We start from the raw sequence: 23554 nt of genomic DNA, 5'->3' as shown, positions 1-23554 counted from the left end.
TACAGTTAGTTACAGTTAAGCTCAGTCAATCGCCATGTCTAGGAGAGAGAAAGGGTTAAACACTAAAAGACAGGGCCATGTGGATCATCGGTAGAGGGTGAGCATTAAGTTGTTGCCAGCAGAAGCTCAGACAATTCCCCTCTCCAGAAAGGTGTCACAGGTAGACACAGAGCCAGGCCAGGTGTAGCTTCTAGGAAGAGAAAAGAGAGAACAAAGTTAAAAGCTGAAATAACAGCAAATAATGCAAAATTGGAGAGTAGTGTGAGAATGTAGCGAAGAGGGTGAAAGTGGTCATTATGTCCTCCAGCAGCCTAAGCCTATAGCAGTATAACTACACAGATAGTTTCAGTTCAGATTATTTAGTTAAATGGCGCTTATATACAACAATACCTGGAGGACAATCAGTGGGACCCCACGAAGGGTCCCACTGATGATCATTGTTATACTAAAAACCACAAGGATTGGGATACCTCCCTCTGTCAGACTGATTATAACCATTGGAAAAGAGAAGCGGTCAAACAGGTAGCAGAAATGGAGGGTGTGTTTGCACCTCAACCATAACTGAGCCGGTTTAGGCTAAGCCTGACTCCCCCTTACTCCAACCAACAGGGCGGAACGCTCCCTCCTTGATAACCTAAGCCACTCTAACTATAAGCTTTATCAAAAAGGAAAGTTTTAAGCCTAGTCTTAAAAGTAGACAGGGTGTCTGCCTCACAGACCAAAACCGGGAGCTGGTTCCACAGGAGAGGAGCCTGATAACTAAAGGATCTGCCTCCCATTCTACTTCTAGAGACTCTAGGAACCACCAGTAAACCTGCAGTCTGAGAACGAAGTGCCCTGTTAGGAACATATGGAACAATCAGATCTCTGATGTATGATGGAGCTAGATCATTAAGGGCTTTCTATGTGAGGAGAATTTTAAATTCTATTCTGGATTTAACAGGGAGCCAGTGAAGGGAAGCTAAAATAGGAGAAATATGATCTCTCTTTTTCGTTTTCATCAGAACTCTTGCTGCAGTATTTTGAATCAGCTGAATGCTTTTAACTGCATTTGTAGACATCCTGATAGTAAAGAATCACAATAGTCCAGCCTTGAAGTAACAAATGCATGGACTAGTTTTTCAGCGTCACTCTTGAATAGGATATTTCTATTGTTCCGGAGGTGAAAGAAGAAAATCCTAGAAACCTGTTTAATATGGGATTTAAATGACATGTCATGGTCAAAAGTAACACCAAGGTTTTTTACTTTATTACCAGAGGTCAATTTAATGCCATCCAGGTTAAGTGATTGACTAAGCAGTTTCTTTTTTAAAGACTCTGGTCCAAATACAACAACTTCTGTCTTGTCTGAATTTAGAAGCAAAACAATTTAAGTCATCCAAGTTTTTATATCTTCAAAACATGCTTGTAGTCTATCTAACTGGTTGGGTTCATCAGGATTTATGGATAAGTAAAGCAGAGTATCATCAGCGTAACAGTGAAAATGTATCCTATGCTGCCTGATAATTTAACCTATTGGAAGCATATATACAGGTCCTTCTCAAAATATTAGCATATTGTGATAAAGTTCATTATTTTCCATAATGTAATGATGAAAATTTAACATTCATATATTTTAGATTCATTGCACACTAACTGAAATATTTCAGGTCTTTTATTGTCTTAATACGGATGATTGTGGCATACAGTTCATGAAAACCCAAAATTCCTATCTCACAAAATTAGCATATTTCATCCGACCAATAAAAGGAAAGTGTTTTTAATACAAAAAACGTCAACCTTCAAATAATCATGTACAGTTATGCACTCAATACTTGGTCGGGAATCCTTTGGCAGAAATGACTGCTTCAATGCGGCGTGGCATGGAGGCAATCAGCCTGTGGCACTGCTGAGGTCTTATGGAGGCCCAGGATGCTTCGATAGCGGCCTTTAGCTCACCAGAGTGTTGGGTCTTGAGTCTCTCAACGTTCTCTTCACAATATCCCACAGATTCTCTATGGGGTTCAGGTCAGGAGAGTTGGCAGGCCAATTGAGCACAGTGATACCATGGTCAGTAAACCATTTACCAGTGGTTTTGGCACTGTGAGCAGGTGCCAGGTCGTGCTGAAAAATGAAATCTTCATCTCCATAAAGCTTTTCAGCAGATGGAAGCATGAAGTGCTCCAAAATCTCCTGATAGCTAGCTGCATTGACCCTGCCCTTGATAAAACAAAGTGGACCAACACCAGCAGCTGACACGGCACCCCAGACCATCACTGACTGTGGGTACTTGACACTGGACTTCTGGCATTTTGGCATTTCCTTCTCCCCAGTCTTCCTCCAGACTCTGGCACCTTGATTTCCGAATGACATGCAGAATTTGCTTTCATCCAAAAAAAGTACTTTGGACCACTGAGCAACAGTCCAGTGCTGCTTCTCTGTAGCCCAGGTCAGGTGCTTCTGCCGCTGTTTCTGGTTCAAAAGTGGCTTGACCTGGGGAATGCGGCACCTGTAGCCCATTTCCTGCACACGCCTGTGCACAGTGGCTCTGGATGTTTCTACTCCAGACTCAGTCCACTGCTTCCGCAGGTCCCCCAAGGTCTGGAATCGACCCTTCTCGACAATCTTCCTCAGGGTCTGGTCACCTCTTCTCGTTGTGCAGCGTTTTCTGCCACACTACAAGTCCATTATCTGAGGCCATAAGAATATCATTAGTGACTTTCAGCAGAGCTGTTTCAGTGCTATAATGAGCTCTGAAGCCTGACTGAAACTCTTCAAACAGGTCATTGTTGTGTAAATGCTCAGACATTTGATTAGCAACTATTTTCTCAAGGATTTTAGATAAGAATGGAAGATTGGACATAGGTCTGTAATTTTTCAAGTCATCTCGATCAAACGAAAGTTTCTTAAGTAAAAGTTTAATTACAGCCAACTTAAAAGCCTGTGGTACATATCCATTTACTAAAGATAGATTAATCATATCTAAAATGGGGCTGGTAATCAGAGGGAACACTTCCTTAAATAATTTGGTTGGGATTAAGTCTAACATACAAGTTGGAGGTTTAGATGAAGCTAATATTTCTGATAATTCAGGAAGCTTCAGAGGATCAAAACAGTCCAAACACAAATCAGGTTCTGCAATTATTTCCAATGTTGTCTCACTTGCTGAGGATGAAGTAATCATCTTCGGGAGTATGTCAAAGATTTTATTTTTAATAGAATCAATTTTATTTAAGAAGAATCCCATAGTCATGACTGCTAAGAGCTAAGGGAATGGATGGCTCAACAGAGCTATGACTCTGTGTAAGTTTAGCAACTGTACTAAAGAGAAACCTAGGATTATTCTTGTTCTCTTCTATTAATGATGAGAAATAAGCTGTTCTGGCTTGGCGAAGTGTCTTTTTATACAACATTAGGCTATTTTTCCAGATTAAGTAGGAATCCTCTAGGTGTATAGAGCGCCATTTTCTCTCCAATTTTCTAACATTGTGCTTTAAAGTATGCAGACCTGAATTAAACCAAGGATTCTGCCTCCTATGAATGATTACCTTCTTTTTCAAGGGGGCTCCATTGTCTAATGCATCACGCAATGATGAACACAATGAACAAAAGAATCAATTTGTGAAGGGGCAGAAACAGAATTACTGCCCTCCACTGTGCTTTTCAGTGATAATGAGGAAATTAAAAGTGGAACAGATTCTTTAAAGGTTGTTACAGCATTTTCCGATAATGATCTACTATAATGACATTTTCTTTCAGGTGTGGAGCACTCGGTTAAATTAAACTCAAAGGTTAATAAGAAATGGTCAGACAGGACAGGGTTATGAGAAAATATTGTTATGTCTTTACACTCAATGCCATATGTCAGCACAAGGTCTAGACAATGAAGACAAAGGTGGGTAGGTTTGTTAATGTTTTGAGCAAAGCCAATTGAGTCTAAGATAGCATTAAACACTATGTTTAGGCTATCACTTTCAGTGTCAACATGAATGTTAAAATCCCCCACTATAATAACTTTATCGGTATTTAACACTAACTCAGATAAAATGTCTGAAAACTGACCTACAAATTGAGTGTAAGGGCCTGGTGGACGGTACAAAACAACAAACAGAAGTGGTTTTAGTGCTTTGCAATTTGGATGAGGAAAACTAAGGATTAAATATTCAAAAGAGTTGTAGCTATTGATTGGTCTGGGACTTATCAATAAATCGGACTGAAAGATGGTTGCTACTCCTCCTCCTCGCCCAGTATTTCGAGGAATGTGAAAATTTTAATAATTAGTAGGAGTTGACTCATTTATAGTAACATAATCCTCTTGCTGCACCAGGTTTCTGTGAGGCAAAATAAATCAATCTGATTGTCACAAATCAGGTCACTAACTAACAATGTCTTTGAAGAGAGAGATCTTATGTTCAGTAGGCCACATTTAATTGTTTTATTTTTCTTTTCGATCTAATTTGTGTTTATTTTTATGAGATTTTCTTGATTTCCTCCTATTAGATTATCTATTCAATTTTGGCCATGGGCGAGACACTGTCTTAATAGGGTAATGGGTGGGTAGCAGTACAGAAGCTGCAAAGAGGAGTATTAAACTATGACCCTGCTTCCTGGTCTGAACCCTGGGTTGTCAGAGTTTTGGAGAACTAATACATTCGGCCAGATTCCTAGAAAGAAGAGCTGCTCCATCCAAAGTGGGACGGATGCCGTCTCTCCGGATCAGGCCAGGTTTTCCCCAAAATGTTCGCCAGTTATCAATGTAACCCACATTGTTTTCTGGACACCACCTAGACAACCAGCGGTTGAATGACAGCATGCGGCTAAACATGTCGTCACTGGTCAGATCGGGGAGGGGCCAGAGAAAATTACGGAGTCTGACATTGTTTTGGCAAACTTACACACCGAAGCAACACTAACTTTGGTGACCTCCGATTGACGTAACCGGGTGTCATTACTGCCAGTGTGAATAACAATCTTTCTGTATTTACGCTTATCCTTAGCCAGCAGTTTCAGGCAGGATTTGATGTCGCCCGTTCTGGACCCTGGTAGACATTTGACTATGGTCGCTGGTGTCTCTAGTGCCACGTTTCTGACTATGGAGCTGCCAATTACCAGAGTTGGCTTCTCAGCGGGTGTGCTGCTGAGCAGGGAAAATCTGTTAGAAACGCAGACGGGTTGGTGGTGACCTGTGGGCTGGGATCCAGGACTATGCTTTCTACGTACTGTCACCCAGCCGGCCTGAGGCCCCAGCTGCGCGGGCTCTGCTGGAGGACTGCTATGGGGAGCTACCCTGGATGGCTGGCTAAGGGGCCTCGGCTATCTGCTGGTTTTTCAACAACGCGAAGCCGGGCCTCCAATTCCGACACCCTCGCCTCCAAAGCTGCAAAATGCTACATTTATTACACGTACCATTATCACTAAACGAGGCAGAGGAGTAACTGAACATCTGACACAGAAAGCAGGAAAGAGGAGGAGACTCAGAGAGAGAAACAGCAGAACGGGTAACCATGGTGGAGCTAAAACTAACGCTAAGCTAGCGACCCCTTACCACTACTAGAAAAACCGTGTAAGACACGGAGAGTCCCCAAACGTTAAATACAGCAACAGAAAGTATGTGTTTTACCGTGCTTATGTATTATAACAAGTAAGAGATATCACAGTAGAGAGAAATCAGATCAAATGAGAGAGCCTTCACACACCAAACAATTCACGAAGTGCAACAGCGAAAACAGGAAGTGGCGTTACCCAGAGCTCCAGCTCAGTGTCATTACCGTCACCTTAGGTTTCCAAAGCTTTCTTTCAACAGGGAACAGATCCTAAGCTTTGAACATTTGAAAAGTACTTTTCAATCAATTTTTTGATTAACATACTACTTCCCAATTGCAAATTTATGAAGGCATGGCCTTCCACTTGATATGGCAGGCAGGGCAAGGAAAGGATTATTTAGAGAAACATATTGTAATATCTATGAAGGAGCTGGAGAGGTCATCAGCTCAGTTGCAAGAATCTGTTGACAGAGTGAGCCAGAAGAACATTTAGCCAGAGCTACAGGGGTTGGACAATAAAACTGAAACACCTGTCATTTTACTGTGGGAGGTTTCATGGCTAAATTGGACCAGCCTGGTAGCCAGTCTTCATTGATTCCACATTGCACCAGTAAGAGCAGAGTGTGAAGGTTCAATTAGCAGGGTAAGAGCACAGTTTTGCTCTAAATATTGAAATGCACACAACATTATGGGTGACATACCAGAGTTCAAAAGAGGACAAATTGTTGGTGCACGTCTTGCTGGCGCATCTGACCAAGACAGCAAATCTTTGTGATGTATCAAGAGCCACGGTATCCAGGGTAATGTCAGCATTCCACCAAGAAGGTTGTACCACATCCAACAGGATTAACTGTGGACGCAAGAGGAAGCTGTCTGAAAGGGATGTTCGGGTGCTAACCCGGATTGTATCCAAAAAACATAAAACCACGGGTGCCCAAATCACAACAGAATTAAATGTGCACCTCAACTCTCCTGTTTCCGCCAGAACTGTCCGTCGGGAGCTCCACAGAGTAAATATACACGGCCTGGCTGCTATAGCCAAACCTTTGAACACTCATGCCAATGCCAAACGTTGGTTTCAAGGTTTGCAAAGAGCGCAAATCTTGGGCTGTGGACAATGTGAAACATGTATTGTTCTCTGATGAGTCCACCTTTACTGTTTTCCCCACATCTGGGAAAGTTACGGACGGTGTGGAGAAGCCCCAAAGAAGCGTACCACCTAGACTGTTGCATGCCCAGAGTGAAGCATTGGGGTGGATCAGTGATGGTTTGGGCTGCCATATCATGGCATTCCCTTGGCCCAATACTTGTGCTAGATGGGCGTGTCACTGCCAAGGACTACTGAACCATTCTTGAGGACCATGTGCATCCAATGGTTCAAACATTGTATCCAAAAGGCGGTGCAGTGTATCAGGATGACAATGCACCAATACACACAGCAAGACTGGTGAAAGATTGGTTTGATGAACATGAAAGTGAAGTTGAACATCTCCCATGGCCTGCACAGTCACCAGATCTAAATATTATTGAGCCACTTTGGGGTGTTTTGGAGGAGCGAGTCAGGAAAGGTTTTCCTCCACCAGTATCACATCGTGACCTGGCCACTATCCTGCAAGAAGAATGGCTTAAAATCCCTCTGACCACTGTGCAGGTCTTGTATATGTCATTCCCAAGACGAATTGACGCTGTATTGGCCGCAAAAGGAGGCCCTACACCATACTAATAAATTATGGTGGTCTAAAACCAGGTGTTTCAGTTTCATTGTCCGACCCCTGTACCATGGAATGGTTTAGATCAAAGCATGTCCATGTGTTAGAACCAGGGATGCACGACATATCGACATCACTATAGGTCGATTTTAGTCCGTTTTTAAGATATCAGTTCGATAAATAAAACTGGGCCGATATAAATAACCAATGTTTATTCCCATCTTGCTGCCATTTGTGTATGCATTTTGTAAGGGGGAGGGGAGGTGGTCGGCCCTGTGGTATTTGTTTGGGCATGTGACAGTGACAGGGTGTTTAACTGAAGCAGAGAAGCCAATGTAAGCGGTAGGGTTGTTTTTTTTGTGGTTTCAAAAGAGTAGGGAATTCTATGTAATAATTATTACATTACATTATAATTACTCTTACTCATCGTCTTCCGGGACCGGGTCGCGGGGGCCTCAATAGTCCCACAAGCCAACCACAGCCGATAGGGCTCATTCTTCAGCTTGGCAGCATCCCTTACTGCCGGTGTCCACCACTGGGTTCTGGGATTGTGGTCGCGACAGGCACCGCAGACCTTACAGCTACGGGCAGCAGCATCGACAATAGATGCAGTGAACATGGTCCACTCGGACTCTATGTCTCCAACATCCCCCGGAATCTGGTCAAAGCTCTCCCGGAGGTGGGAGTTGAATACATCCATGGCCGAGGGCTCCGCCAGGCGTTCCCAGCAGACCCTCGCTATGCGCTTGGGCCTGCCAAGTCTGTCCAGCTTTCTCCTCCTCCAGCAAATCCAACTCACCACCAGGTGGTGATCAGTGGACAGCTCAGCCCTTCTCTTCACCTGAGTGTCCAAAACATGCGGCTGAAGGTCTGATGATACGACAACAAAGTCGATCATTGACCTCCTTGCTAGGGTGTCCTGGTGCCAAGTGCACTGATGGACACCCATCTGTTTGAACATGGTGTTTATAATGGACAATCCATGACTAGCACAGAAATCCAATAACAAAACACCACTCGGATTCAGATCGGGGAGGCCATTCCTCCCGATCATGCCTCTCCAGGTGTCACTGTCGTTTCCCACATGGGCGTTGAAGTCCCCCAGCAGAATAATGGAGACCCCGGGAGGGGCACTATCCAGCACCTCCGACAGGGACACCAAGAAGGCCGGGTACTCCGCACTACCGCTCGACCCGTAGGCCGAAATGACAGTCGGAGACCTATCCCCAACCCGAAGGCGCAGGGATGAGACCCTCTCATCCACTGGGGTAAACCCCAACATGAGACGGCTGAGCTGGAGGGCAACAAGCAAACCCACACCAGCCCGCCGCCTCTCCCCGTGGGCCACTCCAAAGTAAAAGAGAGTCCAACCCCTCTCAAGGAGATGGGTTCCAGAGTCCACGCTGTGCGTGGAGGTGAGCCCGACTATATCTAGTCGATATCGCTCGACCTCCCGCACAAGCTCAGGCTCCTTACCCCCCAGCGGGGTGACATTCCACGTCCCTAGAGCCAGCCTAAGCATCCGGTGATCAGGCCGCTGAAGTCTCCACCTTCGTTCGCCACCTAATCCTCTTTGCACCAGTCCCTCACGGTTCCCCCTGCAGGTGGTGGGCCCACTGGGGGATGGCCTCACGTCTCTCGTTCAGGCTTGGCCCGGCCGGGTCCCGCGAGGAATAACCCAGCGACCAGGCGCTCTCCGGCGAGTCCCGACCCCAGGCCTGGCTCCAGGGTGGGACCCCGGCTCCGCCGTACCGGGCAACGTCAGGTGCCTCGATATATTAGTCCTCATGAAGGATTCTTGAACTGCTCTTTGTCTGACCCATCACCTAGACCCTGTTTGCCATGGGAGACCCTACCAGTGGCATTTAAGCCCCAGACAACATAGCCTCTAGGATCATTTGAGCACTCAAACCCCTCCACCACGTTAAGGTGGTGGTTCAAGGAGGGGACATTATAATTATATTTATTATAATTATAATGAGTACTGGTTATTGGCCACCAATATTGAAACTGGATATCAATACTGGCCCAAATTTTCATATTGGTGCATCCCTAGTTGGAATACTTGTGGCATTCATTGCAGCGGAAAGGTGTTTCTAACAAGCTTGGACTCAGAGGAGCTAAATACAAAGGCATATCACACATTTCAAATTTCCTTTCTAAAACATTTATGCAGCTGTAATGTCACCAAATACAGAAAAGTATGCGGTGAGGTGAATACAGTTGAGTGTATATAATTTTTTTCCATCTTTATGTGCATCAACACAAACATTTTGTTTTTGGCTTCAGAACTTTGGCACACCACCAACAAAAGCCCTAAGAAAGAAAATAATCCTAATTTTTTCAAAGATGCAAAGTGGGCCTTGCTGTTCTTATTCCCTATAGTGCTCTCTAAATAGTTGTCAGCTCTGGCACCGTCTCACAAAGCAGTCTTGTTGCCATAGCGCTAGTCTCATTGTCCTTTCCGACCATTGCAAAATTTTCAAATCGCAGACCTGAAGTAGATTGAAGCTGCTGAATCTCAATAGACCACCAACCATATGGCAACAGACCTATTTACTACACAGGTGAGGTGTTTACACTAAATTAGATGCTGGATTGCAACACTAATTAGATTCCAAATCAAGTCCTCTCAGGGGGATAATGTTATTGTAAGTGGTACTCTGGCACTTTTCATTTGTTGGTTTTAAGTAATTACAAACTAGGAAAACTGTAAAAAGTGTAAAAGAAAAAATACAGGAGTATTAACTATTTTGCTGGAAATGGACTCATTAATGGCAGACACCTTAAAGTAAGCCAAAAATCTGCCAATTTGCTGTATTAATCACTGCACCACCTGCACCAATCAGTGTCAGCAAACAGCCTGATGCTAAAGTGACCTGCTGTGCTGTTTTTGTGTTAATATGTTTTTTCATTTCAAAATTATTGCATTTAAATATATTCATCCTCTTTCATTTTCAACATCCAGGTTCTTTAAAAAGAAAATTTGGATGATCTTTTTCTCTACTATGTGATCACAAGACCCAATGCGCTGTTTATGAGCCCTGAATGGCTGAGAGGATATACATTACTAATTTACATTCCACTTGTGAAAAATGTTTTATTCATTTCCCCCCATCTCCTCTTCTGAAATACAAACAGTAGCTCACATATCATGATATATTCTTTGAAATTTTAATACTGTAATGAAATGCACCAATGAAATCATGTTTCAACATCCTAGCCTCTTTTTTTTCCACATTCCCTTTCAGGTTGTATACTGGGAAGATGACACCAAGCCTGACACTGTTGGCAAAGTGCGCATTACTGGAAACTACACACAGGTTAACATCACAGGGCTGAAAGCAAACACGGTGTACTACCTTGCTGTGGCTGCCTTTAATACTGCCGGGCCCGGGCCACAGTCAGCACCTATCAACAACACCACAAGGAGACCACGTAAGTATGTCCCAGGAGGGGCAATGATGCTATGTGTCCCCAGCATGAAAGCTAGATTACTTCTCTTTTCAACTAGCTATGCTGCCTTCTTAAAGAACATCTGCTGGAAGAGCTTCATGAAAGCCGTAAGGTTCACATTGAAAGATGATGGTGAAAATCCTGCTGGTCTTAGCTATAATATTGAATATATGTTTAAAACCCATGACTAAAAGTTTCAGAAAGAAACAGATGTATACAGCTTAACATGTTCACAAGATTTATAAAGTTCATTCTGTGGAGACACACCTTTATTTAATCATATGAAAATAAAAACAACATTTGAACCAGAGCAATGAGGCAAGCAGGTGAAAGCACTATTAACTTACAGAAAGTGATACAATTAGTGACGAATGTAAAAAGAGTTTTTTTGTGTTGGTGGTAACAGATTTAACTGTCATGTCTGGTTTTAAGTTGGAGGCAGAATCAGAGGCAGAGAAGTGAAGAATTTTAATAATCACATAATAAGGACTTATAACTTAGACCCAAAGGGAACAGGACCTATGATCGCCGTGGGAGAAACAGGCGGGGACGCAGAGCAATGAAAGAATCCAGCAATGACCAATCACAACCAGGGAGCATAAATACTGAGGGATGAGTGGAGAATGACATATAATGCAGGTGTGTTGATCAAGGGATAATGTGGAGCAGCTAAGGCAAAAGGAGAGAGACTGATAGAGAGAGAATAATTAACATGGATGGTGCTGAACTAAGACACAAAGAAGCTACGAAACCAAGAAGAAAAGTGTAACAGAAATAAATCCAAATGCACAAAGAACAGGCCACAAGAATAGACTAAGAAACTAAACACAGTAAAGAACATAAACAGCAGTAAATGATAAAAAGAGAGACACAAAAGAAATACACATCATTTAAATACACATTGACATTCATGAGGTGCTTTGCAATGACCTTTTATGGTTGAATGTGGGCGTGTAGAGGGCAGGAAATGAGGCGGAACCTTGTACGCAAACACCGAGGTGCAGCTGTGATTTAAAAAGGAGAAATTGCTAACAGGTGTGAATCTTGATTTTCTTTGGCATATGCCATTTTCGGCTTTTGGGCATATGTGCACTTTTAGTATATATCCTACCCTATATCCTATCTATAGGCAGCGAAACGAGACGAGTCATTGGATAAATGCTGGGCTTTGTCCCGCCCATTGGACGCTCAGCGTCTCTGGGGGTCTGGGCCAGTGTGCTGGCCTCGGCTGGCCCGGACGCTCAGCTTCTGCATGATGATTGGATCATCTGTCTGAGGCTGAATCCCTTTTTGATTGACAGCGAAATGAGCGAATCAGTGAATCAGCGATCTTGAACTTGAGCTTCCCCTCCTTGAAAGAGCAGCATCCGCCACTGAATGCTAGCTATGATAATCACTATTGCACAATGTTAGACACAGTATTAAACGTGAACTTTGTAACCATTTTATCTTTGTTTTAAAATTCCCTTATCTCCTAAGGTGTTTGCCTATCACTTACATCAGAAATACTAAAAAAAGAAACACTACAATCTTTCCACTTTGGAGGAAAGCATTTTGGAGTTTTCTTTCGCTTTAGGGTTCCAAAGACAGGGCAAGAAAACATTTGAATTGCAGGACATGGACTATGAATTTCTGCTTAATCTGTGGGGACTGAATGCCCAGGCTTTACACAGGGTAAACTGTCTTGTGCGGAATAGTTCTCCATTTTTTTTTATCATTTTTGAAGTTAGCTATAAAGATAATTGCTCAAGAAATGTATCAACATGTTGCCGGAATGAAAAATGCCTTAAGTCTGAATCCTTTTAGGCCAACCCTCCTAGGAAGTACAGGTCCTTCTCAAAATATTAACATATTGTGATAAAGCTCATTATTTTCCATAATGTCATGATGAACATTTAATATTCATATATTTTAGATTCATTGCACACTAACTGAAATATTTCAGGTCTTTTATTGTCTTAATACGGATGATTGTGGCATACAGCTCATGAAAACCCAAAATTCCTATCTCACAAAATTAGCATATTTCATCCGACCAATCAAAGAAAAGTGTTTTTAATACAAAAAACGTCAACCTTCAAATAATCATGTAGTTATGCACTCAATACTTGGTCGGGAATCCTTTTGCAGAAATGACTGCTTCAATGCGGCGTGGCATGGAGGCAATCAACCTGTGACACTGCTGAGGTCTTATGGAGGCCCAGGATGCTTCGATAGCGGCCTTTAGCTCATCCAGAGTGTTGAGTCGAGTCTCTCAACGTTCTCTTCACAATATCCCACAGATTCTCTATTGGGTTCAGGCCAGGAGAGTTGGCAGGCCAATTGAGCACAGTGATACCATGGTCAGTAAACCATTTACCAGTGGTTTTGGCACTGTGAGCAGGTGCCAGGTCATGCTGAAAAATGAAATCTTCATCTCCATAAAGCTTTTCAGCAGATGGAAGCATGAAGTGCTCCAAAATCTCCTGATAGCTAGTTGCATTGACCCGGCCCTTGATAAAACACAGTGGACCAACACCAGCAGCTGACATGGCACCCCAGACCATCACTGACTGTGGGTACTTGACACTGGACGTCTGGCATTTTGGCATTTCCTTCTCCCCAGTCTTCCTCCAGACTCTGGCACCTTGATTTCCGAATGACATGCAGAATTTGCTTTCATCCGAAAAAAGTACTTTGGACCACTGAGCAACAGTCCAGTGCTGCTTCTCTGTAGCCCAGGTCAGGCGCTTCTGCCGCTGTTTCTGGTTCAAAAGTGGCTTGACCTGGGGAATGCGGCACCTGTAGCCCATTTCCTGCACGGTGGCTGTGCACGGTGGCTCTGGATGTTTCTACTCCAGACTCAGTCCACTGCTTCCGCAGGTCCCCCAAGGTCTGGAATTGGCCCTTCTCCACAATCTTCCTCAGGGTCCGGTCACCTCTTCTCGTTGTGCAGCGTTTTCTGCCACACTTTTTCCTTCCCACAGACTTCCCACTGAGGTGCCTTGATACAGCACTCTGGGAACAGTCTATTCGTTCAGAAATTTCTTTCTGTATCTTACCCTCTTGCTTGAGGGTGTCAATAGTGGCCTTCTGGACAGCAGTCAGGTCGGCAGTCTTACCCATGATTGGGGTTTTGAGTAATGAACCAGGCTGGGAGTTTTAAAGGCCTCAGGAATCTTTTGCAGGTGTTTAGAGTTAACTCGTTGATTCAGATTATTAGGTTCATAGCTCGTTTAGAGACCCTTTTAATGATATGCTAATTTTGTGAGACAGGAATTTTGGGTTTTCATGAGCTGTATGCCAAAATCATTCGTATTAAGACAATAAAAGACCTGAAATATTTCAGTTAGTGTGCAATGAATCTAAAATATATGAATGTTAAATTTTCATCATGACATTATGGAAAATAATGAGCTTTATCACAATATGCTAATATTTTGAGAAGGACCTGTATTTGATCATTTAAAGCACTCATACACTTTGCACAAACCATTGAACAATCTTCAAACGGTCACACAACTATTATGTAGGGAAAAAGAAAAAATAGTTACTGGAAGGTTTGCTTTATTGTGGGCTGATATTGTAGCTCTGTACCTTTTAACCCTTAATAGCCGGCGGGAGCGCCGGCGCTCCCATTTGCATATCTATTTTTAAACGGCTGTAGAATTGCGACCAAATAAGCTAGAACAATACTTTTTTTTTTGCAAATGAAACAGGAGAGTTCAACTTAAATATTCTACTCACCACATGTCCCAGAGCACCGTTTTTATTTTCCAGAAACTGTTGCAGAAATCCTGGAAAAAAATCGCAAAAACAAACATTAAAATCCAGACCGCACTGTACTTCCTACATCGGAATATACGTGATGACATTGGTGGACTATCACATGGTTTTCTTTCACACTAATGCCCGCAACAACCGGAAGTGATGTCATTTCCCGGGTGGTTTTTCCCGGCCGGGAGTGGTCTTTTTTTCCCAGAAGTTTTCTTCCACGGTAAACTTCGCTCGCACTTTTCATTTTCGTTGTTTTCGTTGTTTCGTTGGTCTTATGAACATATATGTGTGCTCATATGTATCTGGCACACTTAGACATTTAATTACTCTTCTGTAAATAGTTTATTTTGATGTACATATTATATTTTCTCAAACTGTTCACAATGTACATTTTATGTTCGTTTTTGTCTCTGTTCATAAAAATGAGTATATTTCAAAAATGAAGTTATGGACACACTATATAAATTTCCTGTGGTTTGAAAGGGTTTTGTGCAATGTTTCTACATTGTAATTTTGGAGGGCTACAGCTATGATATTTTTGAATTGAGGAAAATAGTGTTTTTGAATATAGGCTTAAACGTAATCGAATAATATTGAAAAAAAGTTTAAGCGGTATGAGTACTTTTGTAAGAAACAGCGCGATAGCCACTTAACAAGTATTTGCCACCTATTTTTTATTTTTATGTATTAGAAATCTAGTGTCTCAGGTCGACTTCGACCATAGAAATCTTTAGTGTGTTCTATTTTAACTAGAAATATGTAAACTATCAAACATATAGCACATGCAGTCTTTCAGAAGGCAAACAGCCAGCTAATTATTGGTATATCTTTATGTCTGATTTTCCTTTCAAGCACCAGACAGGGCTCCGCTCAACATACAATGGAACATGATTGGCTCCACACTAACGCTGCACTGGGACCGCGTAGTTGCCATGGAGACAGAGTCAAAGGTGACAGGATATCTGGTAGGTTCTGTTTTATTCCAAACCCCTAATTTATCATCTGATTTTATCATTTGCATTAGTTAATTTCCCTTCATCACCGTCCCCTGTTACAGGTGATGCTAAAAAGACATCGATACAACGACATTCACACCATCTTCACCAACAAAACCACTGCCGAGCTCAGTCTCTCAGCCAGCGACAACTATCTTATTCAGATCAAGGTTCTGAGCGAAGGCGGGGAAGGTGTGGGCAGCGAACCCATTCACATCCACAAATTAAGTGAGCTCGCCTTTCTTCTAACTTTGTGTCTCTTCCCTTTTTTGACCACTGCTAAAGTTCAACTGAGGATTTATTCATTTAGACAAGAAATGTAATTTCGCTTCATTGGATCTGATTCCAACCACATGTAATAGACTTATTTTGAGCGTAAGAAAAGCGACCTTTTTCCAAACGCGTGCACTGTGTCATCCATCTCTGCCATTGGGTTATTATTCCTTGTTGACTGGCTGCACAGGGCTGCAGCATATAAAGCAGCTCCCAACTCGCCTGCGAGCAACATTGTGAGGCAGCTCGGTTTGCCGACCTCCTCTTTGATGTGATACAAACTTCATCTTCCTCGCAATGCTTTAATAGCCTCTCCTGTCTAGCCAGTGGTAGTCTAAATATGGAAAAAAAATCACTCTTGCCTTTTGATTTATGATGACTTGTAGGAACTAGATGGTAGAAGTTTTTTTACATCTTGGTGGAATTCTGGTCGTTCTTAACTCTTCTGCTGGGTTTCTGTTGCAGGCATGGGAGCTCGGGGTTCTGGAGCCAACAGTCTCAGACGTCTGTCTTGCTCCACAGTCCTCATCAGTGCATTCTTCTGCTCTGTCTGGTGATGTCAAGCCTCCACCCCTCTTCTTTCATCCCTTCATTCAGCTTGTCCTATGTTGAACCCCCCCACTGGACAAAGGTCCGGGTTTCAGAAGCAGAACTTGGAAGAAAGGGGAAAAGGACGAGACCACATAAAACTCTTAAAGGGAACATGCCTCTTCATTTAAATAGCCATCCAAAAGAAGTGACGAATCATCTGGATGATATTTTCTGCAACTTCTTCCTTTGACAAAAACGTGCCACCCTTCTCGAGATTTCATTTTAGAAGTTGTCTTAACCTTGTTTCATAACTTTTAAGATCAAATTGCCTTAAAACCCACTTTGATGAAACGGTCCATACCAAAGTAGGCAAAAGTGGCTGCTTATATATACAAAAGTGTTTGCAAAAAAACACAGTAATTTTCACAGCAGAGTCTTTACATATTATTCTTTGGTTGGGCCCTTAATTTAGCTTGTCAGATTAATCTAAAACCATTCATTCAGATGCATGCTGTTCACCAAATTGATGCTAATGCAGTTCCTTGGAAAACCACTCACATCCCTTGACCTTTTTCTAAATTTTGTCATGTTTCAACCGTCTACCTCAGTGTATTTTATTTAAAATGGAAGTAAATGGATATGTTGTTTTTAAGCTTTTTATTAGTACAAATATGAAAAGTGTGGCATGCATATGTGTTTTGCCTACTCTTCTTTGACACTTCTGAAAAAGCCAATGCAACTATTGCTTTTAGCAGTCATCTTAAAATGCATTCATCATCTTGAAGAAATATTAAGAAGCTCAGTCAAGTTGAATGGTTACGAGGTTGAATAAGGTCTCTACTTTAACTGGGCCATTCTAACACATAAATGTGCTTTAAAACCTTTGTAGACCCAGCTCTATGTTTAGGTTCGTTGTCATACAAAAAGGTGAACTTCCACCCTTGTCTCAAGTCTCTTGCACCCTCCAACAGGACTGCTATGAAATGTTCTCTCCATGAAAGCTGACAAGCTTCCTGGTCATTGCTGAAGAAAATTATCCCCATGGCATGATGCTGCTACCACCATGAGCCACTCTGCAGAACGTGGGATACCCTGATCTGATCTGAGCTGAATACCTTTTTCCACATGTTGTGTTGTCCTTTACAAGACGTGTGGTAAAATGCAAATGGCACTCCATATGGCTTCCACACAGAACAGCTGTATTTATAGTCCCACACACTTATGCATTTATCTTGCTTTTTATTCATGTGACTTCTGAGGGCAATTGGTTGCATTGGATTTTATGTAGAGGAATTAGATTCAAATGGGTTTGATCCATTTGCACACCACACTTTGCAGATTGTTATGTTGTAAAAGATTGACAAAACAAGTTTTCTTTTTGTTTCACATCAAAATTATGCACTACTTTGTGTTGACCTGTGTGTTGCATAAAATGTTAATAAAATACATTGAATTAATGTGGTAAAATGGGAAAAAGGTCCAGGGGTTTGAATACTTTTGCAAGGCATTGTATCAATATCCATTGCAGCTATAAGAGCTTTACCAGGCTTTGTCAAATATATGATTGATGCATAATTGATCAGCTGGGCCTGAAACCCATTTATCGCTGACTACTGAAATATTATTAAACCTGTTAGAGTTACAGGTTTGTGAGCTTTAGACCCCTTCCACAACACTCTGATAGATCTTGGCATTTTGCTCTCCATCTCATGCTCCTCTTAATAATAAATGCCTATCACACTCTGCATTCTAAGTCCAGCGGAAAAATTGGGATAGAGGAGAGCACACATGTGGTGTAGCTACATCAAGCTGATCCCATGTGTACTGTTCCATCTCTAGACAGAGACGTGTTCTACATCATATAGCGGAAAGTGTACCATCAACAATGCCAAACTAGCACTTGCCACAGTGCACAATGAACTGCAAGATAACAGTGCCTTCACTGGAGCTCACCCCAGCGTTTTTCTTTCTTTCCCTTGTAATAGAGTACAGAAGGATTCATGTTGTGACAGGGGAATTGTTTGCTTTTCTGAAGAATATTAGCAACAAAAGACAGGAAGCTTGGAATGTAGAAGCATGCCCTTATCAGAAATGGTATGCTGATTAAATTTTCATTGGGGCCTGGGAGCGTTTCCAGTTAAAAGGGTTGGCCGATTCACAAAAGCTTCAATAGGTTTCAATACAAAAGTGGAAATTTTTGTCAGTATTTCTGATCTGCGGTATAATAAATGTACGACTCCATCTGTATCATAATTTATGAGCTATTAAGGTATCAGAATAATGGAAGGGGTCTGACTAGAAGCGGTGCTGAAGGCGTGGCTGTCATTTTACCCCCACTGTACCTCCATCTGTTGGACTCACAGGGCTGAAGAGTAACAATGGAATATGACCACTCTGCTGAGGAGGCCCCCTTTTTGCAGCCTTTCATCGTCCAAACAGAAACTGAGGTGTGACTTATATGGTCCAGGCAATGTTAGCTGGATGGAAAGACAGTTGAACTTTAAATGTTGAATTACTGTGCCTTTTCCAAACATGTGGTTGTGTACAGTCCTTAGCTTACAGCCTTTTTTGAACTCTGTAACCCCCAAAAACCTCGCAGCCGAAGTCAAATAAAAGCACAAAGAATTGATGCAAGGTGACTGGAAGTCTTCACCTCATCTGAGCAGGTGTTGCGAGACCTCGGAGGAATCATAAAAGGTCCAAACGGCCAACATTATCAGCCTGTCCTATCTGCTCCTTGACTGGATTCATAAAACTCTGTGCTCGTTGATTAGACTCCTGCAGACCAGTCAATGGGATATTGATTTTCCCAGCCCATTATTGCGGCTGTCACATTTCAGCCGTTTGACTGACTGATGGGCAAGCTCTTATGCACCTGTTCTATTGTGTTACAGTCTGTAATGTTTTAAATGTCCTCCACTATTTCCGCTTCCTACTTCCCATCCATTGGCTTTATAGTCATTCTTTTCATTTTAATGTTTTGCTTTGAACAGAAATTTCTTAGAAATTTCCGATTTTTTTGGAAGGTTTTCATCTTTTGATTTAGAAACATTGGTGTATTAGTGAATTGTGAATTGGAGCACTAACCTGAAATTGATGATCTTGTTGCTTCTTTGAGTTACATATCAAAACAAACCCAGCAATGTGTTTTCATTGTAGTTTAGCTGTTTCGTTATTTTTAGGAGCATGGAAAGCCAGTCACACCAGGATTTAAAAACTGTAAAATCCACCCTTGACAACAAGTCATGCGTGCTTTGACATTTTGAATCAAGGTTTTTTTTTTTGCTTTGCTTTTTTTTATCTAAATTAAATCAGTTTGAAATAATTGAGCCACTCACAATGTTCTTAGACATAAAAACAAAAATAGATAGCACTTATATTATTATCCATGTTGCAACATTACCATTAATTTAACCATAATAATTCATTTATAGCTATATTACTAATCAATATCTTGTGTTGGGCAAATAATGAGTTACATTTTCAAATACTGCAACTTCTTAGGAGCTTTATTACCCATCAGCTCAACTTCAGGTCAACTTTGTTCATTTAATTAATAAAGATTAACACAAGAGGATACACAAGGGTTCACGAGAACATGACAAGATGAGATTTTAAGCAAAGATTTTACGAACTATACAATGCTTTGGAAAGATTCTCTTATCAATGTAGAACAATCTAGTCCAAGTTTGACCACCTGATGTACAGGGGTCATTAATGTAAAATTCACACCAGGTGTTGGCAACAACCCAAGCATTTTTGCAGCCACAGAGAAATCCATGCAGCTTAGTCTACCAATGAAACTATAGGTAATAAAATTTGAATGCCACTCAAGAGATGTATTAAATACACGAAGAAAAGAATGTTCAAAAATACATAGAAAGCCAAAACGAGATGAAATCTGTAAGTATTTAGAAGGCATTCCAGCTGCCATGTGCAATTCCACATCAGCTGGTTTAATATTAACTGTTGACCTGCAAAATGGTTTCTCATTAACAAAGTATTGCAAAGAGTGGTACGGTAAGAGCAAAAAAAGAAATCTTACTGTCACAAAACATACTAATTGCAATGGTTACAGCTGCAGTTCTACATTTATAAAGGTTCCCATGAGCACAGCTGAAGGTGAAATGAAAACCATTTAACCATAAACCTGATGCCCCTTGTAAGGTTTCTGACAGAGAAGTCAAAAGAATAATAAAAGAGTTACCGAAGAGCCAAGGTGAACTTGCAGAGATCCAGAAAGACCAGTAAATAGCAGGTACAGGTTTTCACAGAAAAACAATAAGAAAGGCAACCAACCAAAATGTCCTCTATGCACACTCACCGTGTGCTGCATGCTGAGGATTGTTTAACGTTTGCTGCAGAAGATTTGGACATACATGTGAAATAATGGAGAATACTGGTCAGATGAGGGTAAAGTTGAATTCATTGGATGTCACTGCACTCACCATGTTTGGAGAAAAAATTATGATGCATGTAGCCCCAAAAACACCATTCTAAAAGTGATGTTTAAAGGTGAGAACATCCTGATGTGGGATGTCTTATTGTATATAGTACTCACAAACTTTGTATAACTGAAGATAGTGTAAGTGGAGAAATGTGCTGGGACATTTTGATAAGAACCTGCATATAAAGCAAATGGGAATTTTCAAGAGAGACGATAGTCCCAAAGAGGAAACTCTTGAGTTTCAGATGAGGAAAGTAAAACTGCTGAAATGGCCCAGTTCATCATCTGACTTGTATCCAACTGAAAATCAATGGGAATCTTTTAGCTACATGTGGACTGATTTGCTTTGCTTTGGTTTGTTTGTGTGGGTTACATGCGTTGTTGCCTATGTCTGGGGTACATTTTCAGTCAATACCCTTTTTAAGAATTTTTAAACTAAGAAAATGTTGACTCAATCAATACCTATTGATTGACTGTGGTTTCATATATGTCTCATTCTAAAGTGCTCCTAATGCCAAAAAGCACGTAAAATGGTACGACAACAGGCTATCATGTTTCGGACTGGGTAAAGTGTATTACTAATTATGTAACAATGCATCCAGTTCATAAGACCAGACGATACACATTATTAAATTCATGAAAATTAGATGAGACAAAATTTTAATCCAGTTTTTTTGTTTTCAAAAATGTACTAAATATTTATAATAATAGATTACACTTTGTGTCTCAAATGATATATAACTGGTATGATTAAATTTGAGGTGGTCTATTGAAGCACATTGGATTGTCAAGTAGACGGCAATTAAGAATCTACAACATCGTACTTAAAGAGTTCCTTTTTTTATGCACTTCACAAATTGATGATTTAAAAAGATGCTGTTCAATAAAATGACAAAGCTCAAGTTTAACCAGTCCAATTTTTTCAGATTTTGAAATAGAGATTATCAAATCTAGTCCAGATTCCCTAGGAATTGTAAAATAGCTTTTTAACTACCACTGATAGGACACTGGGAAGCCATTCTCTCTTCATCTTGGCTCTAATATGGATATACCTTTTTATAATAATTTCTACTTTTTTTCAATATTTCTGCATTTCATAAGGTTTTTCCACTTTTTTCTCATATGATTTAGAGTTTTTTTGTAATTATTTTAGACGTTTTTAAATCTTTTTACAAAACAAAAGAATATTTCTTAGTTAAATATTTGATCAGCTTCATTTTAGTTTTTCAATATTACATTTTATGGTGCTAAGTACAATTCAATTTCAACATGTAATGCAGTGGAGTTTCCTGGTGTGACCCAGCTTCAAGGCTCTTTGATAAAAGTGGTGTGTGAAATTTCCAAATGAAGTATCCTAACTGTCAAATCGTATGCTAACATATTCATACTTGACATTGCGTAACTGTGGGCAACTTTTTTTTGTGTTAAGCCTAATGTCTTTTTTTTTATTCTCATGCTCAAAAGCGAAAAAAACAAGTATATATATATTCTTGGCCTTGTGCTTCAATTAATGCTACAAAGTACAATCTTAAGGAAAGATGGTTATCACAGTCAGCTTTATGGATTAGAACTGAAATGATCAAAGAACAGCAACATGTCTATTAATATCCATGATCTCCATACAGACAGATGAGCTTCAGTGGTTGGAAAGGAGAGAAAATGGTATAATGTATATAGCTTGCATATGATTTTTAAACATGGCCATCAAAGACAACCTTACTTGTTTTATATAGTGTGTTCTCTGGCTTTAATACTGATGTATTAATCAATGATCTCTGTGAGATACTGACATGTAGAGTGGCATTTTCATATTGAAAAGTAACTGTATAATATACTAAAATTGTGCATGGTAATTATTGTTAATTTGTGTTTTTTTCTATAACTGTAACTTAGTAAAAATGTTTATTCCAGCCAGCATTGCTTTCTTCCACCATAATGACAGAAATATCTACAGCTGTCTTACAGTGAGGGATATAGTCAGCCAGTCCTTGCATAGTTAGAGAATAAGCACAAATCAAGAACAACATATAGGTCCAATCTTAATCTTTTGTTTCTATGCCTTCCAATCTTAAAGTGAAAATGACAATGCTTTAAAGCTTTAGTATAGAACAAGATTGTATAGTCATTCACTTGGTTGTTTTTAAATGCAATAAATCATGTTCTTCATTATTGGAAAATGACCAACATACAGAAACCTGGAATTTGAAACATAGGAGAAACACAGAGTCCTTCATTCAATTTGATTTAATTCAATTTAAAAATACCTTATTAATCCCATAGGACAATTAAATGTTGTTGTAGCTCATATTATGCAGGTTTCTTCGAAAAGCCTTTGTAGATGCTGATGGCTGTGAGCAGGAAGGATCTCCTGTAGCGCTCTTGTCTTTCAGCAGATCTAAAGAAGCCTCTGACTGAAGACAGTCTGTTGTTGTACAACAGTCTCATGGAGAGGATGCTCAGGGTTCTCCATAACGTTCTTCATTTTATGAAGAATCCTTCTTTGCACAATGATCTCCAGAGGTTCTAGAGGATTCCCCAGAACAAAGCCAGCCTTCTTTATTAGCTTGTTGAGCTTTTATAAGTGCCTGGCGTTGATGCTACTACCTTAGCAGATGATGGCAGAGGAGATCACACTCTCCACAACAGACTTATAGAAGAACACCAAATTACCTAAGCTTCTTTAAGAAGTACAGTCTGCTCTGTTCCTTCTTGTAGATGGCCTAACAGTTACAGGGGTTGGACAATGAAACTGAAACACCTGGTTTTAGACCACAATAATTTATTAGTATGGTGTAGGGCCTCCTTTTGCAGCCAATACAGCGTCAATTCGTCTTGGGAATGACATATACAAGTCCTGCACAGTGG

General features: G+C 40.9%; 1 protein-coding gene across 1 annotated transcript in view; it reads left to right on the top strand.

The window, feature by feature from the left end:
* The window catches only part of cntn3b (contactin 3b), a 103435-nt gene extending 80836 nt beyond the window's left edge, over nt 1-22599 (top strand). Inside the window, exons 20-23 of the mRNA XM_047348174.1 lie at nt 10483-10669; nt 15296-15408; nt 15501-15666; nt 16177-22599. Of these exons, the coding sequence (XP_047204130.1) occupies nt 10483-10669; nt 15296-15408; nt 15501-15666; nt 16177-16268 (558 nt within the window). The 3' untranslated portion in view covers nt 16269-22599. The remainder of the gene's footprint in view (nt 1-10482; nt 10670-15295; nt 15409-15500; nt 15667-16176) is intronic.
* Nucleotides 22600-23554: the final 955 nt, after the last annotated feature.

The sequence above is a fragment of the Girardinichthys multiradiatus genome, chromosome 20, assembly GCF_021462225.1.
Source record: "Girardinichthys multiradiatus isolate DD_20200921_A chromosome 20, DD_fGirMul_XY1, whole genome shotgun sequence".
NCBI lineage: Eukaryota > Metazoa > Chordata > Actinopteri > Cyprinodontiformes > Goodeidae > Girardinichthys > Girardinichthys multiradiatus.
Note: the sequence above shows the minus strand (reverse complement) of the source record. Positions and strands in the feature narration are given on the sequence as shown.